The sequence below is a fragment of the Oncorhynchus gorbuscha genome, linkage group LG14 (assembly GCF_021184085.1).
Source record: "Oncorhynchus gorbuscha isolate QuinsamMale2020 ecotype Even-year linkage group LG14, OgorEven_v1.0, whole genome shotgun sequence".
In the NCBI taxonomy this organism is placed as follows: Eukaryota; Metazoa; Chordata; class Actinopteri; order Salmoniformes; family Salmonidae; genus Oncorhynchus; species Oncorhynchus gorbuscha.
Window position 1 is genome coordinate 29000427 of NC_060186.1, and position 15929 is coordinate 29016355.

At 42.5% G+C, this 15929-nt stretch overlaps 1 protein-coding gene across 1 annotated transcript in view; it reads left to right on the forward strand.

The window, feature by feature from the left end:
* The window catches only part of acadvl (acyl-CoA dehydrogenase very long chain), a 40852-nt gene that overhangs the window by 15596 nt on the left and 9327 nt on the right, over positions 1-15929 (forward strand). Inside the window, exons 12-18 of the mRNA XM_046297713.1 lie at positions 924-1010; positions 3904-3966; positions 5614-5715; positions 5969-6066; positions 7599-7671; positions 7785-7857; positions 9431-9503. Of these exons, the coding sequence (XP_046153669.1) occupies positions 924-1010; positions 3904-3966; positions 5614-5715; positions 5969-6066; positions 7599-7671; positions 7785-7857; positions 9431-9503 (569 nt within the window). The remainder of the gene's footprint in view (positions 1-923; positions 1011-3903; positions 3967-5613; positions 5716-5968; positions 6067-7598; positions 7672-7784; positions 7858-9430; positions 9504-15929) is intronic.

Genomic DNA, 15929 nt, shown 5'->3' on the forward strand with positions numbered 1-15929 from the left:
CAAACGGCAAGCAATGCAGATGTAAAAGCACGGTGGCTTGGAAAAACTCCCTAGGAAGGCAGGAATCTAGAGGGTAACCAGACTCTGAGATGTGGCCAGTTCTCTTCTGACTGTGCCCGGTAGAGATTATAACAGAACATGGCCATTAAGGCCAGATTGTTCTTCAAGATTCAAGAGTGAGCATACTTAAGATCACACAGGACACCAGATAGGACAGGCTGAGCCTAGCACAGCCCCCACACCACCAGCGGAAGATCAACAGACCACCAACTTACACAGGGCTGAGGATAGCCCACGAAGACCCCCCCCCTCGGCACGAGCCCGAGGGGGTGCAAAACAGGACAAGGTCACGTCACTGACTCAACCCACTCAAGTCGAGTATAGCGAAAAAAGCCTGGCAAGACGTGATTGCACCCCTCCTAGGGTCAGCATGGAAGAGCACTAGCAAGCCAGTGACTCAGCCCACATAATAGGGTCAGAGGTCACACTACATTCAATCACAGGACCTACTACAGAGATGAGTTCAGTAAAGATCGGCAAACCATTCCATAAAAAATGTTGTTCTATAGGAGAAAGCCCTGCCTCCAGCTGTTTACTTAGAAATTCTAGGAACAATGAGGCCTGATTCTTGTGACCGTACATGTAGGTACAGTACCAGTCAAAAGTTTGGACACCTACTCATTCAAGGGTTTTTCTTTCTTTTTACAATTTTCTACATTGTAAAATAATAGTGAAGACATCACAACCATGAAATAACAAATATGGAATCATGTAGTAACCAAGAAAGTGTTAAACAAATCAAAAATCTATTTTATATATTTGAGATTCTTTAGAGTAGCCTCCCTTTGCCTTGATGACGGGGAGCTTATTTTGGTATCCTGTTGGGATTGTCATGTCCTCTTATCCCCTCCCCTTTCTTTCAGTCCATGGCCTACATGATCAGTGGGAACATGGACAGTGGATCCAAGGACTACCACATTGAAGCGGCCATCAGCAAAATCTTTGCCTCTGTGAGTACAGCACTGTCTGGGTTTAATCCTATCCTCTTTTAAGCATTTCACAACTATTACTTTAATTGTGTAAATATTCCATAAGATACATTGCAAAATTAATGCACTTTGTTAAACTTCAGGACACACGATGTATATTTGAATCCATCAGAAAATGTATTGATTGATCCAGCATAGACTGTAAATACTAAAATACGATTAGTGTGTTTTCTGACTGTAAGACAAGTTGCCTGCTCAGAATGCAACCCACTTTGAAAGGCTTGACTTCACAAAAGCCCATTGAGATGTGCACGATTCAAGACTGGTGCGCTTCACACTAGAGGTGTCCAAAAAGTTAGATCCGTTCTGGATCCTTGGCTTTCCCACCCGGCCAGATATACATAAATACATTTTTTTTAAACAGAACTGTTCTGAATGGACCTGAGGGCAGTCGCACCTAAAAAGGCCCGTGGATAAACGGATCCAAACAGACCCGTGCCGGTTCGGATCTGAGAGACCCATTCAGATTCGAGAGTAGAAAGAGGGTGAGGGAAAGAAACCTCCTCAATAAACAAGCGATATTGGCCAAATGATCCACAGTTGCGTGTCCTTAACTATCTTTAACAAATCAAAATCGTTATGTAGCACACTCAAATTTATAGCATATTGTTTTATTGGTTTTTACTTTCCTAAAACAATGGTTCAGCTGTCTGAGATTAGAGTGCTGAATGCAACAGGGCATTTTATGCCTATAGGTCTAGTTGTCCACTGTATGATATGAATATTTACAATCTAAATCTAAAGGAAGAGAAGTTTAGGCCTAGATATACCAGCGCCATGTTCCCAACACTGACATTCATTTCTTTCTAGGGAAAGGGGGATACCTAGTCAGCTGTACAACTGAATGGGGAACAGTGGGTTAATTGCCTTGCTCAGGGGAAGAACGACAAATGTTTACCTTGTCAGCTCGGGGATTTGATCCAGTAACCTGTCTGCTACTTGTCAGGTGTTCAGAAGGAGGCTAATCTGCATATTTTCAATCGGCTTTTAAAAAAATAAAGATGTGCATTATATTGTTAGATTAATGGAGTTACTCTGTTGGGCCTAAAACATTCCTCCTCGCCTCACTGTCGGAGAGTTAGTTGGAACGCTGTTGGGCCTAAAACATTCTTCCTCCCCTCACTGTCGGAGAGTTAGTTGGAACGCTGTTGGGCCTAAAACATTCTTCCTCGCCTCACTGTCGGAGAGTTAGTTGGAACGCTGTTGGGCCTAAAACATTTTTCCTCGCCTCACTGTCGGAGAGTTAGTTGGAACGCTGTTGGGCCTAAAACATTCTTCCTCGCCTCACTGTCGGAGAGTTAGTTGGAACGCTGTTGGGCCTAAAACATTTTTCCTCGCCTCACTGTCGGAGAGTTAGTTGGAACTCTGTTGGGCCTAAAACATTCTTCCTCGCCTCACTGTCGGAGAGCTAGTGAGGAAGAAACCTTCAAAGGTTTCTTCACTTTATTAGGTTGATATCAAGTCTACAAGTCAGTTAAATGTTTATAAGGAAAATAGGAACAGGTTATTACATTGCGTAATTAAGTTTTGCAATCTCACCTTAGGTTTTTCCCTTTCCATGGTTTGAGTGAGAGTAACCCAATAGGCCTACCGGTAATTCTATTAGATTGTGGCAAACACAACATTAACTTAATTTGGCCAATGAAAATGGCTCAAAAGAACTCAACAAATGTCAGCAATTGCTAAGGCCATTTATTTTCCAACAGCCCTATTTTAACCCATCTCTAACTAAATATAGCACACAATTAAAATGACAGTCCAAACTTAATTTAGCCAATTATAAATGTATCAACAAAATTCTACAAAACACTTTGCATATATAAAGAACTGGTTTTGATTCTTAAATACATCTATAATAGTCATGATTATAGCCTAATGATAAAACAAATGATAATAAATACGAAAAGAAATAAGTTCGAAAATTTGCATCAAGCCTGATTAGCGAGTAGCACACATTCTATTTGGCCGGGCCTACATTCTTCTTACCTTTGTCCTTTAAAACTTGTCCCCAAGGACATTCCCCTTATAGGCTACTTTTCACTATAATCTTCCTCCTCTAACTTGTATTTTACTTAAACTAAAAAGGCCTCCATCTTTGCTATCAACAGTAGCCAAGGCTACTTGCGCGCGCTCTCGCTCTCAGCAGGAACATGTGATGTGAGCAGCCGAAACCAGTTTCAGCTGGACATAAGCTATACGTTTTATTGTGTTGCTATTGGCTGACACCGATAACAGTTCTCATCCACTCGCATACATTCAATTAACTGAGCATGGTTCAGTCAGGCAGGTCCAGTCGTCAAATCCATTTTATTTGCACATACCTGATACTCATGGCAATTATATCAAACTGACCCAGATCCGAGACAAAAAGTCAGAATTTAGGACTCGTACCCGCTCGGGTCCAGGGTCGGATATCGGATCTGTCAGACCCGTGCCTCTACTTCACGCTGCTACAACTCGCACGCTGCAGGACCGCAACAGCAGAGAAGTTTAGCTTCACGGTTGTTGCGGAAATTGACCTGCTACTACTGTTTACTTTGTGCATCTATTCTAGGTCATCTCACTCAGTCGACCTTTAAACCCAACCTAACTTGTGGCTTGCCCCATCACCTTATGCACTACTGCCCCACAGTGGCAGGAAGTGACATCCCCAAAAACACACAAACTATACCACACATAAATAACTCCTAGCCTCTCACGCATTTGGCTATTTTCTGTCCTTAACACTCAAACTGAAACTAAATAATATATAAAAATGAAATAGAAATGTTTTTTTTTAAAGCGAAATAATCTTAACTAATAGAAATGAAAATCAAATGTAAAACTATAATAACCTTGTCTCTCTCTCGTGTAGGAGGCTGCCTGGGAAGTGACTGATGAGTGTATCCAGGTCATGGGAGGAATGGGCTTCATGAAGGTGAGTCTGCATCACTGGATTGTTGGGAGGGGTTATGTGTGTGTCGTACATAGAAATATAGTGCTTTATACAGGCGTGAAAATTGATAGAATTTCTTACCGGTATGCAAATGCACAAAACCTTTTTTTATGGGCCTAATAGAATGACATATAGAATTCCTATTAATTCAATAGGATCTCTTTGGACCTGGAAGAAAAGATTTGTTACTTTTTTTTATACAGTATTTTTTTTTTTTAAATGGTCATTTCACAATTTCCACCCAGATTAAGAGATGATTAAAAAACAGTGCACACTTACACACACCTGCATACGTGTGTGTGTGTATATATATCTCCTCCTCCCCACCACTCTCCCCACCACTCTCACCCTGTTTCCGTCATTGTATCTCTCAATACATACATTTTAAACGAACATACAGTCAGAAATTAAACACAAAAGCTCAGTTTAAAGAAAGACGTTAGGTCCAACACATGGAACATACAGTGTAATTCTGAAACAAATAGACCACCACCACCACCATTGTAAGAAAATCCTTGCAGTGTAATAGCTGATAAATCAGGTTCTAGATCATACGGTGAATGCACCAATTTGTAAGTCGCTCCTAATAAGAGCGTCTGCTAAATGACTTAAATGTAAATTTAAATATGGCCCCCATACTTTGTAGAACTGATCTGTTTTACAATGTGTTTGGGTGCCTGTATCAGTTTTACATATAAGACACTGAGGAGAAGAGGAAGTGGGGCTAAAAGCATGTCTGTGATCTGGGGATATATGCAATTTGTGTATTATTCTGAACCGGATTGCTCTAGTACGATTGCATAGAGATGCTAAAACAATATCTCCAAATGTTCTCCCACACTTGTTTCACCCTCTGTGTTGACAGTAGAAAAGGACCTTAAAGCATCATAAAACAAACCTAAGACATTTTCCTTTGTGGGGAAAAAAAGCATTCATTCAATGACGGACACATCAGGGTTGTCAATTAAGGTGGTGCTCTTCAAAATATGTCTTACTTGTAGAAAGAGGAAGAAGTCCTGCTTTGGGGGTTTGTATTTCTCAACCAAATGACAATAAAATCAGCAAATAAAGAATTTAGTCTGCCTGTGCCCTTATTAAGTCAAAAGTTAAAACCAGCATCCAGCAATCCCAGACCAAAATCTGGGCTGTTAAGAATTGGGAAAAGAGCAGAGGTTAGTTTGGACCTTCCCAAAAAACATTGAACTGATCTCCTCCATGCTTTGAATGTTAAGAGGAATGGGGTTATTGCAGTGATCCTTTACAGACTTTGAAGCTTCTGAAAAAGAAAAGCTCCTGTAAGGAGTATTTAGAAAAAGAAGTCTCAATGTCTAACCAAATAGAGCAGTCATTGTTTGCGACCCAGATAAAGCCTGCAATGACCTTTTTTTAATGTGTCATAAAGTTGATGGATCTCTCGCATAAGAGGACGAAACAGAAAAAAAATATTTAAAACTGCAGTTCCTCACAATAAAATGACGGCTCTTAATAAGGATTGTTTAAGAAGACCAATTGAACCCAGAGTCTCTGGTGGCACAGCTGGCGCTGCAGTACAGCGCCCTTAACCACTGTGCCACCCGGGAGGCCCTGAAGACTGACATCTTATGGCTGTTTCCTGTGGTCTGTATCCAGGGCTCTGGTGTGGAGAGGGTGATGAGGGATCTTAGAATCTTCAGGATCTTTGAGGGAACCAACGACATTCTCAGACTGTTTGTGGCTCTCAACGGATTCCAGGTATGTCACCTATTGTCTGAACAGGTATGTCACCTATTTTGTCTGAACGATCATACTGTCTTTGTTTTATAAGTAGAAATAGAATTACAAGAATGGCAATCCCCATTCAAGTCACTGTCACATGATGGGTGGGCCGGAGGCCATATTCAATCTACCCAATATATGTCCCTGTTGTAGTAATTCTATTCCTATGGCGTTTTCAATGTCGGTGTGCGATATGGAGAGTGAATGGTATTGATTTTCCTGTTTCCAGGATGCAGGGAAGCACCTGAAGTCTCTACAGAAGGCTCTGAAGAACCCTCTGGGCAACGCTGGGCTGCTGGCTGGAGAGATCACCAAGAGGGCCAAGAGGTCAGTGTGTAACACGCTGTTTACAAGAAGCCCACTTGTCAACACACTAGGGCTGACCCCATTTAGTCGACTAGTCGATAGTTTGGTCGACCGAGATCTCTTTAGTCGAGCAGTAACAAAAAAACAAATACCAAAAAATCTCATGTTGTACAAGACACCCGTCTGATTTGAGCTGAGTGGACTGATCCATTGTGGAGGCCGTGGGGATGGCTCAGTCCATTACGTGCTGCTGAAATTGTATATGGATATATTACATAAGAACGATGGTGTAACACTAATAAAAAGGATATTTGAAAACATGCACTTTCTTCCACGTTGGATAGTCGTCGCTGTCTGCGGTTCTGAAACACATCAGTGCGCTGTTGAATCGGTGCCTTTTCCTAGACCATGTTGCTATGTGAATACTAGCAACGGTAACCAGCATATGGGTGTTAAGAACAATATGCGGGGGCAGCAGAATGAGATGACAAGACAGCCCTTGACTTATTGTCTAAGAAAAGTGAGGAGAGAGGAGACCCCAACATAATTAGGTCTATAATCAACAGTCTAACTGTTAATGTGCCTGGATTTATAAATCATATACATGTTTATATACAGTGGGGCAAAAAAGTATTTCCACCATAATTTGCAAATAAATTCATAAAAAATCCTACAATGTGGTTTTCTGGATTTTTTTTCTCATTTTGTCTGTCATAGTTGAAGTGTACCTATGATGAAAATTACAGGCCTCTCTCATCTTTTTAAGTGGGAGAACTTGCACAATTGGTGGCTGACTAAATACTTTTTTGCCCCACTGTATATATATATATATATCTATCTACAGCAATAAGACAGATCCTGCTTCTGTTGCCTGTTTGAGTGTTTGAGGAAGGGGAACTACTACTTCAAGGTCTCAGAGCGAGTGACGTCAACGATCGAAACGCTATTAGCGTGCACCACCACTAACTAGCTAGCCATTTCACATCGGTTACACAAGCTGTAGGCTACACCTCGGTAAGCACGGACCGACACCTTTTGGTCTGTCATTTTTTGGGGGGTCTACTAGTCCTGTCTGAATCATCCTCTGGAATAACAGACGTTCTGGGGTAATAATTACATGACCAGCGTTCTCCAGTAATACTAGTCCCGTCTGAATCATCCTCTGGAATAACGGACGTTCTGGGGTAATAATTACATGACCAGCGTTCTCCAGTAATACTAGTCCCGTCTGAATCATCCTCTGGAATAACGGACGTTCTGGGGTAATAATTACATGACCAGTGTTCTCCAGTAATACTAGTCCCGTCTGAATCATCCTCTGGAATAACAGACATTCTGGGGTAATAATTTCATCAAATCAAATCATTTTATTTGTCACATACACATGGTTAGCAGATGTTAGTGCGAGTGTAGCGAAATGCTTGTGCTTCTAGTTCCGACAACTCTTGGTCGACCAATTAAAAAAAAATATATATATATATATATATATATATAATTTTTTTTTACATTTTCTTGGACCCTCCCTAACCATCTGTCTCTTTCTTGTTATCCAGGACGGCAGGTCTGAGCACTGGGCTCACTCTACAGGGATCAGTCCATCCGGAGTTGTCTCACAGTGGAAGTCTGGTGAGAGAGATTCAAAGCTTGCATTGACCTCCGTGGCTGTATGTATCCATCCATGCCATAATGTCACCGTAAGTCTAAGACTCCCAGTTGATTGACGTCCCTATTTCTTCCAGGCTGTTAAAGCTATCGAGCACTTTGGAGTCACTGTTGAGGATATGCTGCTCAAACACGGCAAGAACATCCTCCGTGAGTATTTATAATACACTGTCAACCTACCTAAGAAGAACTAAATGTGTGAACCTGATTTTAAGGATACCCAACTAGCACATTTGGATCCTTGAAAGTTGTGGGAACGTAGGTTTTTGTTTCCCCATTGGTTCTGGGAACGAAGCCATACATTTCCTGACACTAGTAAAACAAAATGTTTTTTAAAAGCTCTGAGAACGGAAGCGAAGATTTTCAACTGTTCTGGGAACATACATTTTTAAGTTGCTGGGAGATTATGAGAACCAGAATGAAGGTAGCATGTCAAGTTTTTTAAAATATATTTGTATCTTATTTTACTGATACAAAGCTGTACATTTGTCTATTCAAACAGACCCCATAACAAGTGAGAGGATAGAGAAAGGTTTTGTTGAAGCTCAAAATGGAATATATGTTTTTAAATAATTCTTAGAACATTATTTGAGCGTTACTAACATTTTCTTGTTTTTGTTATGGGAAGTTTTCTGAATGTTCTGAGAAGTTTGAGTTTAAAATGAAACATGAGGAAACCTGCAGATAACGGTGGTGGAAATTCTACCTTTTTATCTAATAATGAGGATCAATCAATAATCAATCATGGTGTTACTTTTATTAAAAAAGGTATTATAATGAGGCTGGTCACACCACCCACACAGGTGAAATGGAGTGCGAGCCCCCTGTACAAAGAGTACAGGATCATTTATTTAGTCAAGCTACCCAATGCGAGCATTTGCAGTGTGTGTGTGGAGACAACTGGGTGAAAAGGTTACCTCAGTCTGTCGCAACTGAATGAGGACAATATGGCCAGAATGACAGGAAGTCACTCCAGACATACTACCTCGAACAGTAGCTCAACGGTTCCCCCAAGCTGGGCAAGCAAGTGCCTTTGACTGTCGGCCCAGATGATGTATGGTCGTACTGGTCACACACACAAACTATGAATCTTTCGCCCAGAAACAGGCTCCAAACCGAACAATAGCTCTATCACTGGTGTGCAGAATTGAACACTTTTAATTTAACACTGCTCTGTCTTCAGTTAAGCTAAGAGGAACCAGTGAGTTTCTGTCAGCTCTTGACTTGAGCGCCCAGATATCATGGTCATTCTACACACACAGAAGTTAAAACAGGCCTCTTATTAATGCACACACACACTTCTCTTATCAAGTTATTTTCTTTGACAATCTCAAGCCCAATGTCTAGGCGTAAAGACGGATATTTCATTACACAAGCATTAGTAAGGTTTAACTTCAAAATGCCCTCGCAGAACATTATGCAGAAGTACTCAATTCCCACAGAAGAACGTTTTCTTAATAAACATTCTCTGAATGCTCTGAGAACATGCCTTTTTTTAAATGGAGCCATGAGTAAACCTGTAGAAAACGTTATGCTGCTACCCGGGTATCCTGCACCATACCCAGAACGTTGTGGGAAGGTTGTATGTAAAATAACCATAGGACAACACGCTCTCACCAAGCTCTAAGAAACATATGGTTCTCAGAACGTTATGTGCTAGCTGGGTAGTGTTTTAATGGCCAATATGGTTGTATTGTAATGTTATTTCTCCTCTCCATTGCAGATGAGCAGTTTGTGCTGAAGAGAGTGGCAGACAGTGCCATTGACCTGTATGCTATGGTTGTTGTCCTGTCCAGGTAATACGGATCCTTACTAAACAGGTTTTATTTGTAGAAATGCTGTATTAGAAGCTGTATGTTGTCTGGTGTTCTACTGTATGGCATGTTCTTTTGGTTTTGTGACCTCAACGCTGCTCTGTGGTCCACTCTTACCCAATGGGTCGTTCCACTTCAAAAAGCACAAGAAAGAGGATTTTCCACACCCACCATCTCAGATTTCTCTGAAATAACTTGTTGTTAGAAACAAATGGGATTGGCATTCCTGCATCATTATTCTGTTGAAATGTAGTCGGATCGCTGAGAAATTTAACGGAAAATTCCACCCCAAAAATCTATATTTTGTTATTTGTTTCATTAGTCCCGAAATGTTTTGCATGTCATCCATCAAGATCTGCAGCATCATACCAGCTGAATTTCTGTATTTTTGAAAGGTATAGATCTTTATCGCTGACATGCAAAACGTTTTGGGACGACATCAACAATTGACTAATGAAATAAATACCAAAATATAGTTTTGTTGTGGAATTTTCCTTTAGGCTGTTTAAGTGCTTCCAAATCGGCCGTTTTTTAATTTATAGGAATCCTATAATATTCGGTAAATATAGTACCTAACATCCGATTTGGACAGCTTTTTTTCTAACAATGAGTTAGACAAGGAATCGCGCCACACCCCTGCTAATCCCACCCCAACAATGAGTATGTAGTATCAGTTCTCTGTGTCTGATATGTAGTATGGAGCTGTGGCTCAAGAGTATTGTTTCTTCATCCTATGTAATGTTTTCTCAGTGAATTTATTTTTCTGTTCAGAGAAATTAGTCATCAAATTTTATTTGTCACATTTGCCGAATTTCAATGAAATATTTGCTAATGAGCCCTTCCAAACTATGCAGAGTAAAAATTAAAAAAAATAGTAACGAGGAATAAAATGCACAATAATGGAGCTATATACAGGGAGTACCAGATCGATGTGGAGCTATATACAGGGAGTACCAGATCGATGTGGAGCTATATACAGGGAGTACCAGATCGATGTGGAGCTATATACAGGGAGTACCAGATCGATGTGGAGCTATATACAGGGAGTACCAGATCGATGTGGAGCTATATACAGGGAGTACCAGATCGATGTGGAGCTATATACAGGGAGTACCAGATCGATGTGGAGCTATATACAGGGAGTACCAGATCGATGTGGAGCTATATACAGGGAGTACCAGATCGATGTGGAGCTATATACAGGGAGTACCAGATCGATGTGGAGCTATATACAGGGAGTACCAGATCGATGTGGAGCTATATACAGGGAGTACCAAACCAATGTATATACAAGGTATATACAGTGCCTTGCGAAAGTGTTCGGCCCCCTTGAACTTGTAAAACTGTATTTTTTTGTGGGACACAATCATGACGTGGAACGACATTTATTGGATATTTCAAACTTTTTTAACAAATCAAAAACTGAAATGTGGGCATGCAAAATTATTCAGCCCCTTTACTTTCAGTGCAGCAAACTCTCCAGAAGTTCAGTGAGGATCTCTGAATGATCCAATGTTGACCTAAATGACTAATGATGATCAATACAATCCACCTGTGTGTAATCAAGTCTCCGTATAAATGCACCTGCACTGTGATAGTCTCAGAGGACCGTTAAAAGCGCAGAGAGCATCATGAAGAACAAGGAACACACCAGGCAGGTCCGAGATACTGTTGTGAAGAAGTTTAAAGCCGGATTTGGATACAAAAAGATTTCCCAAGCTTTAAACATCCCAAGGAGCACTGTGCAAGCGATAATATTGAAATGGAAGGAGTATCAGACCACTGCAAATCTACCAAGACCTGGCTGTCCCTCTAAACTCTCAGCTCATACAAGGAGAAGACTGATCAGAGATGCAGCCAAGAGGCCCATGATCACTCTGGATGAACTGCAGAGATCTACAGCTGAGGTGGGAGACTCTGTCCATAGGACAACAATCAGTCGTATATTGCACAAATCTGGCCTTTATGGAAGAGTGGCAAGAAGAAAGCCATTTCTTAAAGATATCCATAAAAAGTGTAATTTAAAGTTTGCCACAAGCCACCTGGGAGACACACCAAACATGTGGAGGAAGGTGCTCTGGTCAGATGAAACCAAAATTGAACTTTTTGGCAACAATGCAAATGTTATGTATATGTTATGTTATAGGTCCTAATCCAGGCACTTGTCATCTCCCGTCTGGATTACTGCAACTCGCTGTTGGCTGGGCTCCCTGCCTGTGCCATTAAACCCCTACAACTCATCCAGAACGCCGCAGCCCGTCTAGTGTTCAACCTTCCCAAGTTCTCTCACGTCACCCCGCTCCTCCGCTCTCTCCACTGGCTTCCAGTTGAAGCTCGCATCCGCTACAAGACCATGGTGCTTGCCTACGGAGCTGTGAGGGGAACGGCACCTCAGTACCTCCAGGCTCTGATCAGGCCCTACACCCAAATAAGGGCACTGCGTTCATCCACCTCTGGCCTGCTCGCCTCCCTACCACTGAGGAAGTACAGTTCCCGCTCAGCTCAGTCAAAACTGTTCGCTGCTCTGGCTCCCCAATGGTGGAACAAACTCCCTCACGACGCCAGGACAGCGGAGTCAATCACCACCTTCCGGAGACACCTGAAACCCCACCTCTTTAAGGAATACCTAGGATAGGATAAAGTAATCCTTCTCACCCCCCTCCCCCCTTAAAATATTTAGATGCACTATTGTAAAGTGGTTGTTCCACTGGATGTCATAAGGTGAATGCACCAATTTGTAAGTCGCTCTGGATAAGAGCGTCTGCTAAATGACTTAAATGTAAATGTTATGTTTGGCGTAAAAGCAACACAGCTCATCACCCTGAACACACCATCCCCACTGTCAAACATGGTGGTGGCAGCATCATGGTTTGGGCCTGCCTTTCTTCAGCAGGGACAGGGAAGATGGTTAAAATTGATGGGAAGATGGATGGAGCCAAATACAGGACCATTCTGGAAGAGAACCTGATGGAGTCTGCAAAAGACCTGAGCCTGGGACGGAGATTTGTCTTCCAACAAGACAATGATCCAAAACATAAAGCAAAATCTACAATGGAATGGTTCAAAAATAAACATATCCAGGTGTTAGAATGGCCAAGTCAAAGTCCAGACCTGAATCCAATCGAGAATCTGTGGAAAGAACTGAAAACTGCTGTTCACAAATGCTCTCCATCCAACCTCACTGAGCTCGAGCTGTTTTGCAAGGAGGAATGGGAAAAAATGTCAGTCTCTCGATGTGCAAAACTGATAGAGACATACCCCAAGCGACTTACAGCTGTAATCGCAGCAAAAGGTGGCGCTACAAAGTATTAACTTAAGGGGGCTGAATAATTTTGCACGCCCAATTTTTCAGTTTTTGATTTGTTAAAAAAGTTTGAAATATCCAATAAATGTTGTTCCAATTCATGATTGTGTCCCACTTGTTGTTGATTCTTCACAAAAAAAGACAGTTTTATATCTTTGTTTGAAGCCTGAAATGTGGCGGTCGCAAAGTTCAAGGGGGCCGACTACTTTCGCAAGGCACTGTATATACCTTTCTTCGCATATCTTTTTATATATTTTCTTTTCCAAAAACTGAACTTCAAAACATACTCCTGCAACCCGCCTCACCAATTAAAAAAGAAAGTATTATTTACCTCATCTGAAATCCAGGAGCTAGCCATTTACACCTGGATCTTGCAGCTAGCTAACTGTTGACTTACGTCGATCCCGGAGCAAATATCAATTATTCCGGAGCTAGCCAGTTGAAGAGATCCATCAGCCACTCCTGGGCTACAATCACCTATCCGGACTTGTTTTACTGCCGATGTGGAGCCCCACCGGGCCTTCACGACTGGACTACAGACGTTATCTGCCGAGGGAGTTATCCAACTGGCCCCTTCGTCGCAATGTTACCTGAACGCCCATCTGCGACCCGCTAATCGTTAGCTGTCTTATCGGCTGCTATCTGAATAGGTCTTATCGGACAATTTTTCTTGGGTCACTATATCTATTTTGCCAATTGGATTGATCCCCTCTACCACACGGGACCCCACTAATCTACCGACGGAAATGCACGAGGTGGCTAAAAATAGACCTCCATCCTATGCTAGCTTGCTACCGATGGCCCGGCTAGCTGTCTGAATCGACATGACCCCAACCAACCTCACTACTCACTGGACCCTATGATGACTCGACTAAGCATGCCTCTCCTTAATGTCAATATGCCTGGTCCATTGCTGTTCTGGTTAGTGTTCATTGGCTTATTTCACTGTAGAGCCTCTAGCCCTGCTCACTAGACCTTATCCAACCTTTCAGTTCCACCACCCACACATGTGATGATCTCACCTGGTTTCAATGATGTTTCCAGAGACAATTTCTCATCACTCAATACCTAGGTTTACCTCCACTGTATTCACATCCTACCATACCTTTGTCTGTACATTATACCTTGAAGCTATTTTATCGCCCCCAGAAACATCCTTTTACTCTCAGTTCTAGACGACAAATCTCATAGCTTTTAGCCATACCCTTATCCTACTCCTCCTCTGTTCCTCTGGCGATGTAGAGGTGAATCCAGGCCCTGCAGTGCCTAGCTCCACTCCTATTCCCCAGGTGCTCTCTATTGATGACTTCTGTAACCGTAATAGCCTTGGTTTCATTCATGTCAACATTAGAAGCCTCCTCCCTAAGTTTGTTTTATTCACTGCTTTAGCACACTCTGCCAACCTGGATTTTCTAGCCGTGTCTGAATCTTGGCTTAGGGAGACCACCAACAATTCTCAAATTTTCATCCCAAACTACAACATTTTCAGACAAGATGGGCAACGACCAAAGGGGGCGGTGTTGCAATCTACTGCAAAGATAGCCTGCAGAGGTCTGTCCTACTATCCAGGTCTGTACCCAAACAATTTGAACTTCTACTTTTAAAAATCCACCTCTCTAAAAATAAGTCTCATCGTTGCCACCTGCTATAGACCACCCTCTGCCCCCAGCTGTGCTCTGGACGCCATATGTGAACTGATTGCCCCCCATCGATCTTCAGAGCTCGTGCTGCTAGGCGACCTAAACTGGAACATGCTTAAACACCCCAGCCATCCTACAATCTAAGCTTGATGCCCTCAATCTCACACAAATTATCAATGAACCTACCAGGTACCACCCCAAAGCCGTAAACACGGGCACCCTCATAGATATCATCCTAACCCACTTGCCCTCTAAATACACTGGGCTAGACAATCTGGACCTTTCTAAAATGATCTGCTGAAATTGTTGCCACCCCTATTACTAGCCTGTTCAACCCCACTTTCGTCTGAGATTCGCAAAGATTGGAAAGCAGCTGCGGTCATCCCCCTCTTCAAAGGGGACACACACTCCTGACCCAAACTGCTACAGACTTATATCTATCCTACCCTGCCTTTCTAAGGTCTTCCAAAAGCCAAGTCAACAAACAGATTACCAACCATTTCGAATCCCACCATACCTTCTCCGGGTGCACCTCAGCCACGCTCAAGGTCCTAAACGATATCTTAACCGCCATCGATAAGAGACAATACTGTGCGGCCGTATTCATTGACCTGGCCAGGGCTTTTGACTCACCACATCCTCATCGGCAGACTCGACAGCCTTGGTTTCTCAAATGATTGCCTCGCCTGGTTCACCAACTCAGAGGGTCTGTTGTCCGGGCCTCTGGCAGTCTCTATGGGGGTGCCACAGGGTTCAATTCTTGGACCGACTCTTCTCTGTATACATCAATGATGTCGCTCTTGCTGCTGGTGATTCTCTGATCCACCTCTACGCAGACGACACCATTCTGTATACTTCTGGCCCTTCTTTGGACACTGTTAACAACCCTCCAGGCGAGCTTCAATGCCATACAACTCTCCTTCTGTGGCCTCCAATTGCTTTTGAATACAAGTAAAACTAAATGCATGCTCTTCAACTGATCGCTGCCTGCATCTGCCCGCCTGTCCAACATCACGACTCTGGATGTCTCTGAATAAGTGGACAACTACAAATACCTAGGTGTCTGAAAGTTTAGTCTAACATCTCCAATCCAAAGTTAAATCTAGAATTGGCTTCCTATTTCGCAACAAAGCATCCTTCACTCATGCTGCCAAACATACCCTTGTAAAACTGACCATCCTACCGATCCTCGACTTCGGCGACGTCATTTACAAAATAGCCTCCATACCATACTCAATAATTTGGATGCAGTCTATCACAGTGCCATCCATTTTGTCACCAAAGCCCCATATACTACCCACACTGCGACCCGTACTGTAACGGTTTCGACCCGTACTGTAACGGCTGGCCCTCGCTTCATACTCGTCGCCAAACCCACCTACTCCATGTCATCTACAAGACCCTGCTAGGTAAAGTCACCCCTTATCTCAGCTCGCTGGTCACCATAGCATCACCCACCTGTAG